Raw genomic sequence first — 13,850 nt, forward strand, 5'->3', positions numbered from 1 at the left:
ATGGTAAATTGAAACTAAGATTTCAAGCTTTCATGTGCAAGATACTCTTTTCAAGGTATTTTAAACATAATTAAAAAGTGTGAAAACCAGCCTCAGTCACCCCCACCATGGTAGCTTTTTATGACATTTAATTTAACTTATTATAAACTTGACTATAAGAAACCTGAAAAAATAAATAGGAAAGTTCTGAACTTATAAAGAGGTTCTAATGCTATGTAAGGTAAAGAGATAAAAAAAATACTTTTTTAAATTAATGATCAAAAAATGTTCATTTCTAAATAAAGCCCTGAAAAGATGTCAAAGACCTATTTGTTAGTTGGATGCTGCACTTGCTTGTTATGTGTGCTTAACTGAAGAATTTGCCTTGAATGCATGAAAGACATTCACCGATCTGAAAAGCTGCTGAGGACATTATAGAGAAGCTCAGTCAGCCCATTAGACACAAAGCCTATAGACTCACTGCAAACTGCTTGATACTTGCAAAGATTTCAGACCTTGTTTTTAGATGTTCAAGACATTTTGAACGTTTTTCTCGTTGTTTGAAGTCCTCTTTGCTCTACACCTTTCCGACTCTGTCTCTAAATCAACACAGTCGAGATGTTTTGTCTCATTAAGAGCTGGAATCTAAAAATAAAGACATTATTATTAAAATTAGTCATTTTTTGTTCTCTAAACTCTTGACAGAAGAAGTTTGATTTAATACAATAAAAATGTACCGAGATCTTATTCTTATTTTGTTCACATTCTGTTCTAAAATGAGTCATTTCAATTTATTTTGTTTTTTGTCACTGTTATTAAAAAGAAAAACTATAATTATGCTGGTAAAACTGAAAAATACAAAACAAATGTTTTGATTTTCTTTGTAAGATTGTTCTTTCCCTATTTTTAGGAAGTCTCTTTTTGTTGTGCAGCATATTTGATTTTGACAACTGAGTTACCACCTTTATACTAATAAGTTCATTTAAAAATAGGCCATAAAAAAACAGAGACTTTCAAACATTTTTAAAACAAATTATTGCCAATTATTAAAAATGCATATGCAAAATTAAAAGAAAACGTATATTGTACAGTTTTCTTTAAATATTTTACATTATGTACTATACACGCTTTGATGAAGAGTCCTTACATAAAACATTACACAACGATGGGGATTATAAAACTGTGATTCTGACGCAGATGTTAAGGTACAGGAGAGGAATAGTCTTAAGAGAGAAAACTCGTGTGACCTGCAGGCACATGTATTACACTCAACATTTAATAAGAGCTCATTAAGAAAGAAAATGTGAATTTAATATTTTATAAAGGAGTAAAGACTGTCTATTTTACCAGAAAACGCTATGAACTGAACCATAAGGTCATCATTGAATTGACAAAATTAAAGGTCTCCTCCATTTACAAAAGAAAAGCATCAAATCATTTAAAATAGTCGAACATTAAGCAAGTTTTATTTAATAAAATGCTTTCATTCATGTTATCATTAGGGTCCTTGCATAAAATGATAGTTTTACACCAATATTCTCTGAGGTCACAACATTTAAACTCTTGCTGCTTTCAATAAATGACAGATTCATCTATTAAAAAATAAAAGATAAAATGATTTGGAGGTTTGTTTTTTCTTTTGCTAAAAACATTGCATTTGTCACTGATAATAGACCGAACATTTCAAAGTGCTGTGTCATTTAGAGCTGGCCGTGAAGGTTTAGTTGAACTCTTCCTCTTCATGCCATGCTTCAGTCTGCATGCAGGACTAACACTTTTATTTTAGGAACAACTTCAGCTGCTCTGGGAAAACTATATACTAATTTTGCTTTCATGATGAGTTTGCATCGTAACAGAGTCTAGGAAGTCAGACAATTTTGAACACACTGTCTACCATCTGCATCCAAACAATTATTACTAATGAAGAGCAATCTACGTCCCTCCAAGACCTCCTCAAGCTCCAGCACCACTGAAATAAAAAACTGGCTTATTAGTATTTCACTTCAGTATGAAACCGAAGCAATTTACTCTCAAAGTCCCCACCAGCGGTCCCGGCAATGACATACCAGGAAGTCCATCACCGTGATGAAGCAAAAAAAATCAACCGTCATTACAGTATAATGTGTGGAAACACTTTGACTTTTACAAAGACGTGACCATTCAGTGAGCTAGAATGTTCTAATTATGTTCTGTTTGTATAACTGCATTTAGATGTGTAAAAACAACAGTGGGCTGAGCTTTATCAAACTAAAATGTGAATGGATTTGACAATAATTCTTGTTTATTTGTTCACATATTTAATTTACACTTGATTATAACTTGAAAATAATTATCAGGTATTTATTTTTGAGTCACACTGGTTGATTTTTTTTGTTAAATATGTCCTGGATTCATTTTAGGTCAGTGAATCAGATCATTCAAAATGAACCAAACCTTCATTCTTTACAGTCCCGCAATCCTCCGTATCCTCTGTACACTCAACTTAAAAAGATTCTTATTTTAGGGGATTTTAATCTACAAGTGGAGAACCCGCTACATCTCCATGCTCTGGATTTTATAAGCATATTAAATAGTATGGATTTTATTTAACATGTTAATGCTTTTCCTCACAAAAGAGGTCAAACAAAACGTTAAATGTGCCATCTCACCCCTGAAGTGACTGCAAACTTACCAAAAACACATGACAAGCATCCACATCCTCCTGTTATTTTATTTTGATAGTCAATTAAGTTCAGCTTTTGACAAAGATGCTCCTTTAAAGCTTATCAAAACAAGACATAATAACATGCGACTCTGGAAAACCCAGGAAATGAGAAAATAAAAAAGGAATTTAGAGCTGCAGAACGCCAGTGAAGGAAAACCAAATTAACCGTCCGCCGCATTATCCCCCATGAAAAATTGACCCAGTATAATACAGCTATCAAAAATCAAGACAAGAACATTTCTCACAGATAATTAAAAACACATCAAAATATTTCTAAAGTGTGATTTTCAGTGATTGATCATCTTATAATAACAGTTTAATCCTGACAAAGCATTTACTGATTGAAAGTGTGAAGAATTTGCACCTCACCTTGGTCACAAGATAGACCCCATTAGCTCTAGTATCTGTCATTATGCTGTAGTAAATAACTCCAATGCAAGGACAAGGGAGAAAACATGCACAACTCTGCACTGGTCAATGCTGCAACAGAATTCAATTTTAACAGAATTCATCCTTTTTTTTACTTCATCCCAAGCTGTCTTTTTTAAAAGCATTTATGCTCTCTTGAGTCTTTCTGGTGTCGTTTCAAACAGGTTGTTCACATCTACTCTGAATGAGATCAATTTGGAAGTTTCAGATTTCAATAACTACAGACTAGCCCTCAAACTGTCATCTTTAAGTACCAGTTTACCATCTTCTGATGCTATTTCCTGTAGGATGAGGTGCTGTGTCATAAAGCTGGAATCATCTCAGACTGGACGGCTAACAAATCTACACCAACAAAGAGGCCGGTGAGTCAATGTGACAGACTTGGTCTAACTGGCATTGTCCTTAGTTAGTTTGAACCCTAACTTGATGATAGACTCTTATTTTGTACAGATGAATGCTGCTCCAAAAGTCACAGAATGACAAGCGGTGTACCACAGGGATCCATACTTGGCTCCAGTTTTTTTTCTTTCTTTTTTTTTTTTTTTAAGGGCACATAGGATTATTTTTCTCCATCCGTTTTAGATATTCATCAATTTTGTCTTCTCTCCCGATGATATGGATGCCCTTGCCCTTTTTTTTTAATTAAAGAAGGTAGATAACTTCTTGCAGCCAAACCTGGACAAAAGTGAGACTTTGGTCCTGAAGCTGAGAGGGTCAGGAATAATCTTAAACATTTACCCATTCAGTCCTCTGACTCAGCAAGACTCCTTGGGGTGTATTTGGATGCTGGTATTAGTTTTCTATCGGGTGAATAACTAAGACCGCTTTTTATCATCTTAGAAAAGCTGTCAGACCGTCTCTCTGTCAGGTCGGTGCAGAGACCTTAATCCATGTACTTATTTCATCTAGATTTGATTACTGCAACGCTCCCCTTTCTGGTCTTCCTAAGCAGTCTGTTCACAACTTCAGTTTGTTCAGATCTCAGCTGCTCACATCATTCTGGTGTTAGCCGTTGCTTTGGCTGCCTGTCAGCTACCATTTTTTTTTCATTTTAGTATTCTTTTATTAGGTTTTTCAATCTGTAAACGGTCTTTCCTATTTTTCAAATATTCTTTTACCTTACAGATCCACCAGAATTCCAGGTCCTCAGGTGCTGGTTTTTTTAATAATTCCTATTATGAGAACCCAAACCCATGTTGAGGCTGCATTTCACCATTATGGTCGTGCTGCTGGAATGGTTTCCCTGAGAGCTTCTGACTCGGTCAGAAATTGAAACACAAGTTGAAAACCTGTAATATAGCTTTAACTAATGTAGGCAGGTGTTTTTCATTTATTTTAGTTATGTATTTTACTGGTTGTGTTAATTTAAAATGTAATATTCTTTGTTGACATCATGAATAATGCATGAAAAGATGCAACCCCTCCTAAGAAAAAGACAGAAAAAGACATGTATTTAGCGCTCACAGATCTCTGACGGGGTGGACTAAAACCCAGAGGGACAGCCATACAGGAGACACAATTTGCATGTGCATAAAATTGGTAAAGAAATGCTCTTGTCCTTAAATAGCTCCACAGAAATGCCATTATGTGAGGTATTTTTACATGACAGCTCCCCATTTAAATAATAACGTCCAACATGGAACGCCTGCTGAGAAATCTAATTCCTGCTGAGTGCAGTGAAGTGTGTCATGAGCCTCCGTTCTCAGTGTGACATGCATTTTTCAAAGGTGTGATTCACAACCTCGATGTCATTTAATGTCTTCCGGTTTTCCACGTCTTTAACCAGTTTTGATGTTTTATGAAAGCAAATTTCATATATTCCAGATGTCACATACTGTATTTTTTGCTGCTTAGAAAGACTTGCATCATATTGGAAAGAAAAACTGAAGAATTCTTTTTGGTTATTTGAGTTTGTATCCAGAGAACATCTGTAACTGTCCGAGGTGTGGGAAACACTGAGGTTTCTGATTTATGGAAAGCGACAGGCGGAACGAGGTGGCCTTATTGAATGGACTTTTTTTCCCTTTTGTTTCTTAACCTGCTCAGTTTGGGAATTGATGTCACTTACAGGGTGAGAAATGAAAAAAGATGCTCCATTTTGCATAAGTGTTGTCAAAATGAAGACAGTGCTATGGGTCATTTGCTGCTGACTCTTGAAAAGTGAGTCCTGGCATTCATACAGATGCTGTTTTTTATTGTTCATTGGAATATTTTGTCATTACAATAATGCTTTTCACATGTTAGTAAAAAGTCAAACTAGGGCTGTCAAATGATCACGTTAATTGAGTTAATTAATTACAGATATTTTCGAGTGTTGTTTTTTTTAAGCGCGTTAATCTCATTTTTGCGTTGGTTGAATACTTCCGTGTAACGCACACCTGGAGGAGCATTTTGCCCCACTCATACCATGGTCATTTAAAATAAGATATTAATATTAAATAAATTATTAGAACTAAAATAAAATAAAATACAAGTCTAAATACTTGAATTTCTCCACTGTTTCATTCCTTCCTTCTTAGATTCTCTTCTCTATTTCTTTTCTGCTTCATCTCAGTCTTTAAAATGATCCAATTCACCCAAACAGAATATAGGAAGCTATAAAATCACTTTCATGTCTTTTCTTCTGTCTACTACCTTTTACGTCACTAGAATTTAAAAAAAAAACTTAAATAAAATACCTCATAATTAGGCAAATTACAGCTATTAATGGGTTAAAAATGTTGAGATCAAAACAGTTTTATTAATTGCAGGTCACAATTAATTAATCATGCAAAAGAAAACAGTTGCATGACAGCACTAAGTAAGTAAGTAAAACCTTAAAAACTGAGGCTGAGGAACAATCTGAACAAACTTTACTGAATAAAAGAATCAGATTGTTGCACAAAAACCATCATATTACGTTTTCCAAATGAGCCATAAGGAGGCGTCCAACCAGGAGAAGTCCAATGGCAGATCCAAACAACTACAGATGAACACCATGTACTGAGATTTAATTATTGCTGGTCTAGAATTCTCGATGTTGCTTCAATCCCAGACATGCAGAGAGTAATGGAAGAATGAATTGAAATTCACTTAAAAACCAACTCTGATCATCTTTTGATATATTTCTTAATCGTTCCCTCTCGTCTTTTAATTATGATTATGTCGTTTTTAGCCAGAAATGTGAAAACCTCTCCACATATTTTCTGCAGAGCAGCCGGAGTTCACTCGAAACTTACTTCTGAGTTGTGGGCAGAATTGTTGGCAAGGAGTGAGTCCGCCCCCGTTTCCCATCAACCATCTGTTTACGTGCTCTCCCGCTAGCTTACAGCCCCTTACACCCCAGTGTAACAAAAATGGCGAGCAATATTGGAGCTATCCAGTGTTGATCCAGATAAAAGCTCAGATGATGAAAACAAAGTCATACATGGAACCATGACTATAACTGAATACATCAGAATGTAGTGGAGCAGGCAGCTTGTGGCCAGAGGATTTCTACGTCACAAAAAACCTCTTTTTTCAATGCTATTGTTCCTGATTCACAACCATTTGAATAAAGAAATACTCAGAAATTCAACTTCAATCTTCATTTTCTTAATATATGTCCTTCATCATGAGAAAAAAATGATACAAGAACATACTAAACATACCAGAAAACATGATTTACTTTGTAAACCTGAGTCTGTAAAAAATATAATGCATTGGATTGAAAACATGGAGCCACTAAAAAACAGAGTCTAGCTGATATTATTCTGAAAAAGAAGCATGTTTATGTAGAAAGAGCTACCAATAATTCCAATGTAAATGTTCAGTACTTACAATGTTCATGACGGCGAGGACGTAGCTTTCCACATTTTTGCTTCCATGGTAGTCCACCATTTTAGGGTCAGCCACCACCAGAGTTTCCACCCACTTCTCTCTGCTCACCGAGCGCTCATGAATCCGTTTGGCTCTCCTGTGCCCTCGGCGCTCCCATCTCTCTCTGCGGCTCTCAAAACTGTGGGGAGAATCTGTGGATAAAACATGGACAAAAGAGTCAAACTCTTCCTTTTCGTGAGAAAAACATAAGAACACATTTAATTTAAATGCAATTATTAAAGAAAATCCGTAAAGATCTCTGGCAGAGATTAGGGACGGATTCATTTGTAAGAATGACTGATGCTGGAGATGTATTTGATTTAAAACACATCAGGGATTCTTTATCAGAATGAGAGAGCTGTGCACGATATCATGCCCAAAAAGAGATGAATGACCAAAAAGAACATTGATGAATTGTTCCTAAAGTCCTTCACGGTTGCTTAATAAGTTAGAACTGCTGAAGACGACGGTACAACTTGATGAATCATAAAGGTTGATGGTATCAGCCCCAAGGTTACTGCTATTCTTTAAATAATCTTTGTTCAGTCAACAATATCACAGTAAATAATCCTTTAATGCAGATATTTATCCAAGGTTATTTATCAACTACTTCTATCCATTTTTTATAATAGACTTATATAGCTATTTCCTGTTCCCAAGTGAGCGGACAACCTTGACTGTGATCATTTGATTAGTTAATGGACAAAATATAAAAGTCTAACATAATGGGCAACCATTAAATATGTGTAATAACTTTAATTACTGACTTCCTGCCTGTCAGGACTGTCAAGTTAAGCAGCTTTGGAACTCATTAGTTAGAAAGACGATAGTCAATAGAAAAATCTCAAAAATCATTTATGTTTGCAAATATGTGTCCAAGGTGACTAATAATCCATCACCTGCAGCTGGTCCTATTTTCTAACAGGTTGCTATAGGGACATGAAACTTGTGATGCGTATTCCAGCACACACAACTGTATAATTGCGAGTAAAATCATTAAAAATGGGGGGAAAAAAGCAGCCTCGGAGATCGCATTAAGGATCGAAGAGAATTACCAGATGCATCTCAGACTATTGACTGTTCCAAACAGCACCTGCATGTAGAGCCGCACAGGGAAAGTGAACCCAGGTAACCACACAGCCAGGATTAATCTTGTAGAGAAAAATGCAAATAAAAGGTCGTCTTTGTTGACCTGCTCGTAAATCTGCACCGATTAGACGGCTAAAAAATGTGCATAAAAAGAAGAAAAGAAAAGACACCGTCTGTGCTTGGTGCAGTGAAATGGTGGAGGTACGGCATTGATTTCATTCAGTTCTTTCCTCTCACAATGGGACTAATAAAGCTGAGTTTCCTCGACCATGGCACGGCAGAATATTGACGGCAAAATTGAGAAGTTATGAGGGGTTGCAATATTCTGATTTATAGAAAATATGCATGAAATCATTATGCAGGTTGGCAAAAATGTGGTTATGTTTATTTTATGTATACAACTAGAACTTTGAAAAAATGAAAGACAAGCAAACCCTTTGAGAGGGTTCTAACCTTTTAACACCTGAGACGTCACACAAAATATTTAACACACTGTAACCTTTCAACCGTTAACACGATCAGCGTTATTCCAGCAGATACTGTAGGAGAAAAGCGACGTAATTTACTGATGTAATTTACTGTCATTAAAAAATTAAAGTAAATCAAAGAACATAAAGCTCTTGTCTTAAGGGGTTAACCTATTAGAAATGCCAAAGAACACAAATAGCTCAAACTGAATTGTTTTTGCCGTTCTTTGCCTGAACATTTTGTTTTATAACTTAGTCACTGGGTGTGTTTGGACACATTGAGGTTTGAAATGAACTAGATTGTACAGTCACTTTAAGGGACATCATGAAAATGGAATGTACCATTATTGTCAGTGTGGTAAGTGGATCATGAAGCTCTTGTAAAGATAATGTAAGCTGCTGTCGTTCAGTACCCTTACACCACACTTAGGTCAATAGAAACTGGCCCTTTGTTCACTAAAAAGTCCATAGTCAATAATAAAGCAAGTTTTTAACCCAACTCTGATGTTAGAATAACTTTTATTTTAGCTTAGGAAAACAAACAAAAAAAAACCTCAGTAAAAGAAAAAACAGAAATTGGGTTAAAGTGAAAACACTACAACGTAAAAAAAAGCCTGACTCTCACCTAATTTACCCTTTACATGTTTTATAAGCTTTCACTACAACCTGTCAATTGCAAGAAAAAAATGTGCATGAACATGTGAGCTGGCCAACTGGGCTGTGACCTTAATATTTTGCCTGGGACACCTGCGTGCTCCACACAGGTTTGCTCATTTTTCACCTGGAGACAGCTTTGTATCCACCCAGTAATGCCAGTTGTGACTAAGGCATTCGGGTTGTTTGAAAAGGGGCTTTTTAAATGTTTTTTTTTCTTTTTTTTTTTTTTTGCTGGGTCTCATAATTATCGGTGTTCTTTCAGGGTCAGTTGAGCCATCTCTGAATTTTTCCACAACAGAATTCCAAAAGATAAAATCTTGTATCTCAAAGGAGATCTAATTATTGGTTTCTAATTCCATCATGAAAGAGCCAAGAGCACTTAATCACGATCATCATTCTCATCATTTGAGCTCAGCCCCTGTGGAGTGTTGGGGAAGATGAGATTTTGTGACTGATAGAGATTTACTTCTGTTTCCACATGTAGCGTTGATGGCTTGTTTTTCTGAATCCTGTTGTTTGATTTGACTCCGCCCTCCAAGAGAAGTGTGGCGTTTGTAGATGGCGTGGGCTTGTGGTGCAGAGGTGTCATCTCTGGACTCCTCCATAGGCTGAATGAAGAATTCTTCATCTGAGAACTTGAACAGACCTGTCTGAAGAAAGAAAATGGGTTTGAGTCAGTGTTGTCATTAAAAATAGGTACTTTGAAAATATTTTTTTAATATCTGTTAAAGGGTGACCGAACCCTAAATCCACTCTTTTTGGCTGTTGACCTCTGTAAATGGGACTTTAAAAGTTCTGTCTGTTGGTCCTTGCCAATTTTTTGACAATTTAAAATATGTAAAAAAGGGCGCTTAATGAAAGCGGGATTCATTCTGCGGTGCTTCCTGCGTGCAGTGTGAACCTGGCGTCAACCTGCAACTGTCCTGTTTGGTTACCCTTTAAGTAAACACAGATGGCTTTAATTTTTGTTTTAGATAGAAATAACATTTAGAAACTTTTTTTTTTCGTTTCTAAATACCCTAAACAGTTACTTAAGCATGCATGCTCCCAGGTAAAGTATTTATATGCCTGTATTTGGAAGAAGTGCTCTGGTCACCATCAAAGCCAATATGATGAAATGCAAAATTCTAAACAATAAGAGTTTAAACCAAAGACCCGAATTACCAGGTATATGCCTCAGGCAGCAGAATCCCATCAACAAAGAGGATGAATAGGATGGACGCTCTGTGTTTATGCACCACCCCAGACTGAATGAGCAGTGGGCATTGAAAGGTTTCACAAGAGGCATAAAAACCTTAAAAGACAGCATAGAGGCAAACGTTTACTTAAACCACATGCACACAAAATGAAGCCGCAGGGCCAGATGTTGCCTCTGGCATCCAAACTGAAACAAAAGTGTTTGTTCTTTCATGTGTGTTTTTTAGACAAATATATAAAAGTCAAAGCTCTTTAACGTTGAGCTAAATGCATATGAATGAGCAGCTGACATGTATAGGAGCTACTGTACTTGTGTGACTCACCAGAGAGTGGCACCAGCTGTGCCAAAGGAGAGGACTATTATATATTTCATTCCTTTTATATAATGAAATTAAAACTGCGATTAAAAGGAGGCGGTCAAGACATTAACATATGTCATATAAGGCAAATAGTAAAAGACTGGTAAGGACTTTATGAGAAAGTTATTAACTCGTCAGACCTGAGGAAGCATTTCAAAACATCAGGTTTTAATCAACCAGATTAATTGTGTAAGCCTCTGTGGAAACGAGGAAAAATAACAAATTAATCAAATCACAGAGGATGATGTAACTTCTCCTGACAGACCAGTACACTTAAAAGATAAAAGCAGCAATCAGTTGAATCACAATTGGCTTGCATTAATGTTCAGCTCAGCATTAGACGTAAAAGTGAGTTCTCAACACGCAGTTGAAGGATCTCAAACGATGGGGCAACAAGAATGGAGTCACGTTGTGAAATAAGTGAGAGCATCCTAGTGCATATATTTGGAAACATTTTAATTTTGCATAGGCATGTGACCAGTGTGGTATAAGGTTTTAATATAGTATAAAAATGTTATTTTTATTAGGCAAAACAACTGAACTTTATGAGACTAAAATGCAAATGGATTTGCCAATAATTCTTGTTTACTAGTTTGTACAAATATTCAACCCTTTCATGCATGGAGGTCAATGTGTCAGAGTACAGAATGCATTGATAGCAAATATGACATATGCCATAAGATACCAAGCAAAGAGAATATTCTCAGTTCAGAAATAACAGTTCGTAGATTTGATTTGAAGCTAGATCCTATGATGATTGATGTTGAGTTCAGGTATTTTTGTTACACTATTGTCAGTTCAGAGACTGTGGCTATGTCTGAAATCCTTCCTCACTACATAGTGTGTTTGCCATGTTGTAGTGCTGTCCAGATCTACAATTCCAAAATCGAGTGCTCTAGAAATCTCCCAGAAGTCTTTGCGGAAAACTAGCGTGCATCAATGCTCACTAGATAAGCAAATATAGACCACAATGCATTGCGGTTGAGCAATTTTTGCAAAAAAACATGTTTAAATTGAATTTTTTAATCAACCATGCATATTTTCCTCATCAGAACACAGTGGAGCCACAAGTAGAAATCACAAAATGTTCGTATTTATTCGATTTTCACTTTGTGAAATTGGTGATGTCACATTCGGCGATTAGAAAAATGAATGAAAAATAGTGAGCATGGTGTCCTGCACGATATAGTTTTTTAGTAGTAATGGATTGGGGTGGGAATTGGGACATAGCCATCATCTTCAGTACCAGGTATTTATGTCTGAGTCACACTGGTGGAAGTTTTGGATAAAGATGTCTTAGATCGATTTTTAGTCAGTGAATCGGATAGTTCAAAATGAACCAAAATCGACTATGAGTCGTATTAGCAATCACAAATGATGATGTGAATCAAACTGTGGTAAAAATAATTTTGGCCAGCTCATTAAATCATTTTTTCTTGGTCTGTGGAAGCCCACAGTGCAAATCTCAAATACTAAAACAACTGATTTTAGATTCGAATGATCCCAAAAGACAGACAGACTGGTATGATTTCTGAAACTTCTAGTTACAGTGACCTCAAACGCCTTGAAGAAATTGCCTTATACATATTTTTTTTCCTCCTTAATTTATTGCTGTGTGTAATAATAATAATAATAAGTAGCAGCTGGTGAGCAAGAGGAAGCCAGGCTGCAGAACGATCTGCAAATTGAACTTCTTCATGAATTGTGATGGGCAGCTGCTGCACTGGACGTCATCAAAACAGTCCTGGGTGCATCTCTGCAGGGGTTCATGTTAGCTTGAAAACAAAATGTGCTCACCATCATTAATAGGATGGTTAGAGACGTATTTCAAGGGTTTATGGGAGAATTTGCATTAATATAAGCAGCTACTGGAGTTTTAGGCTCTCGCAAGAAAACTTGAATGTGCAAATCAAAAATGAAACATTGGCATAAATGTTTTCCTAGTTCATTTTTTATTTGTGTTATCTTGTCTTATGTGTCCATCAAAAGCTAAAATAGAGATCACATGTTTTTTTAATACGACATTGAAGCTGAACGTATTCTCTAAAGACAAACAACAGTGCAAAACAGAAGACGCATAAAAATACAGCAAAAAGTCTGATGACTGACAGTTTAGACAGATCAAGCTGTCTAATGTGTTATGGGAGCTGAATTATGCTGGATTAAAGTCACAGACACATTCCGGTATCCATTTCCTTTTTCCTCTGACCAGTCTTGACTGCCTAAAGCTCCAATTAACTGTTCTTCAGCCGTCACAAAGCCCCAACGACGCTCAGGCAGGGAGGCTAGCATACTAAACACAACAAAGCAGACGCTGAGCGGCACATCGTGTTCGACACATTCAGCAACGGCAATAAAGCAGCTTTAAAAAGTTCTTCCTGCTGCAAGTCTGAGCTGTAAAGCGCTGCTGCAGAACACTCACACATCTGAAGAAGCCTCTCGTTTCTCGTCTTTGGGAACACTCCAACTGAAGAGATTATGATAAACCACAGGTGAAATAAAATATGAATGTATTTTTCTTTTCAATGAACCTTTGCGTATCATCACAACATCTTCATGTCTCTGTGATCTACTTTATCTGTGCATTTGTCTTCTTGTTGCTGCAGATTACACTTGGTTCCTCTGACATAACAGAGAAAAGGTATGAACATTGGATCATCTTCTGATCTTTTATTTATAACAGCATTTGTTTTCTAGGACATAGTTTCTGCAGAACGGCAAGTTCATCAGAAATTCGTCTCCAAGTTGTGAGTGGAACTGTCTTTTTACATGTTCTCCCGCTAGCTAACAGACCCTCACATCCCCAACCTAACATTAAACAAAAACAATAAAAAAAAAAAAGGAAGCAATACTGATGCTATCCAGCCGTACAGTCTTGAGCCAGATGTCAGCTCGGACACGCAAAATTAAGACATGCATGGATCTATTTGTCTACAGGAGCAGAGCACGGAGCTTGAGACAGTAGTGTTTTCCTATTGATTTTTTGCATCTTGTGTCATAACATATAAATAAAATATAAATAAATATAAATATAAATAAAATACTCAGAAACACAATTTTAAGCTTAATTTTCTTTAAATATATTTATATATATATATATATATATATATATATATATATATATATATATAT

The 13,850-nt window shown here is 36.1% G+C and overlaps 1 protein-coding gene across 2 annotated transcripts in view; it reads right to left on the minus strand.

The window, feature by feature from the left end:
- Positions 1–13,850, minus strand: part of LOC112160673 (A disintegrin and metalloproteinase with thrombospondin motifs 7) — a 177,891-nt gene that overhangs the window by 136,918 nt on the left and 27,123 nt on the right. For both annotated transcript variants that reach the window (XM_024295388.2, XM_024295387.2), the window contains exons 3-4: positions 9,629–9,812; positions 6,911–7,101 (exon numbers count right to left, since the gene is read on the minus strand). In XM_024295388.2, the coding sequence (XP_024151156.1) occupies positions 6,911–7,101; positions 9,629–9,812 (375 nt within the window). The remainder of the gene's footprint in view (positions 1–6,910; positions 7,102–9,628; positions 9,813–13,850) is intronic.

The sequence above is a fragment of the Oryzias melastigma genome, linkage group LG3 (assembly GCF_002922805.2).
Source record: "Oryzias melastigma strain HK-1 linkage group LG3, ASM292280v2, whole genome shotgun sequence".
Classification (NCBI taxonomy): domain Eukaryota; kingdom Metazoa; phylum Chordata; class Actinopteri; order Beloniformes; family Adrianichthyidae; genus Oryzias; species Oryzias melastigma.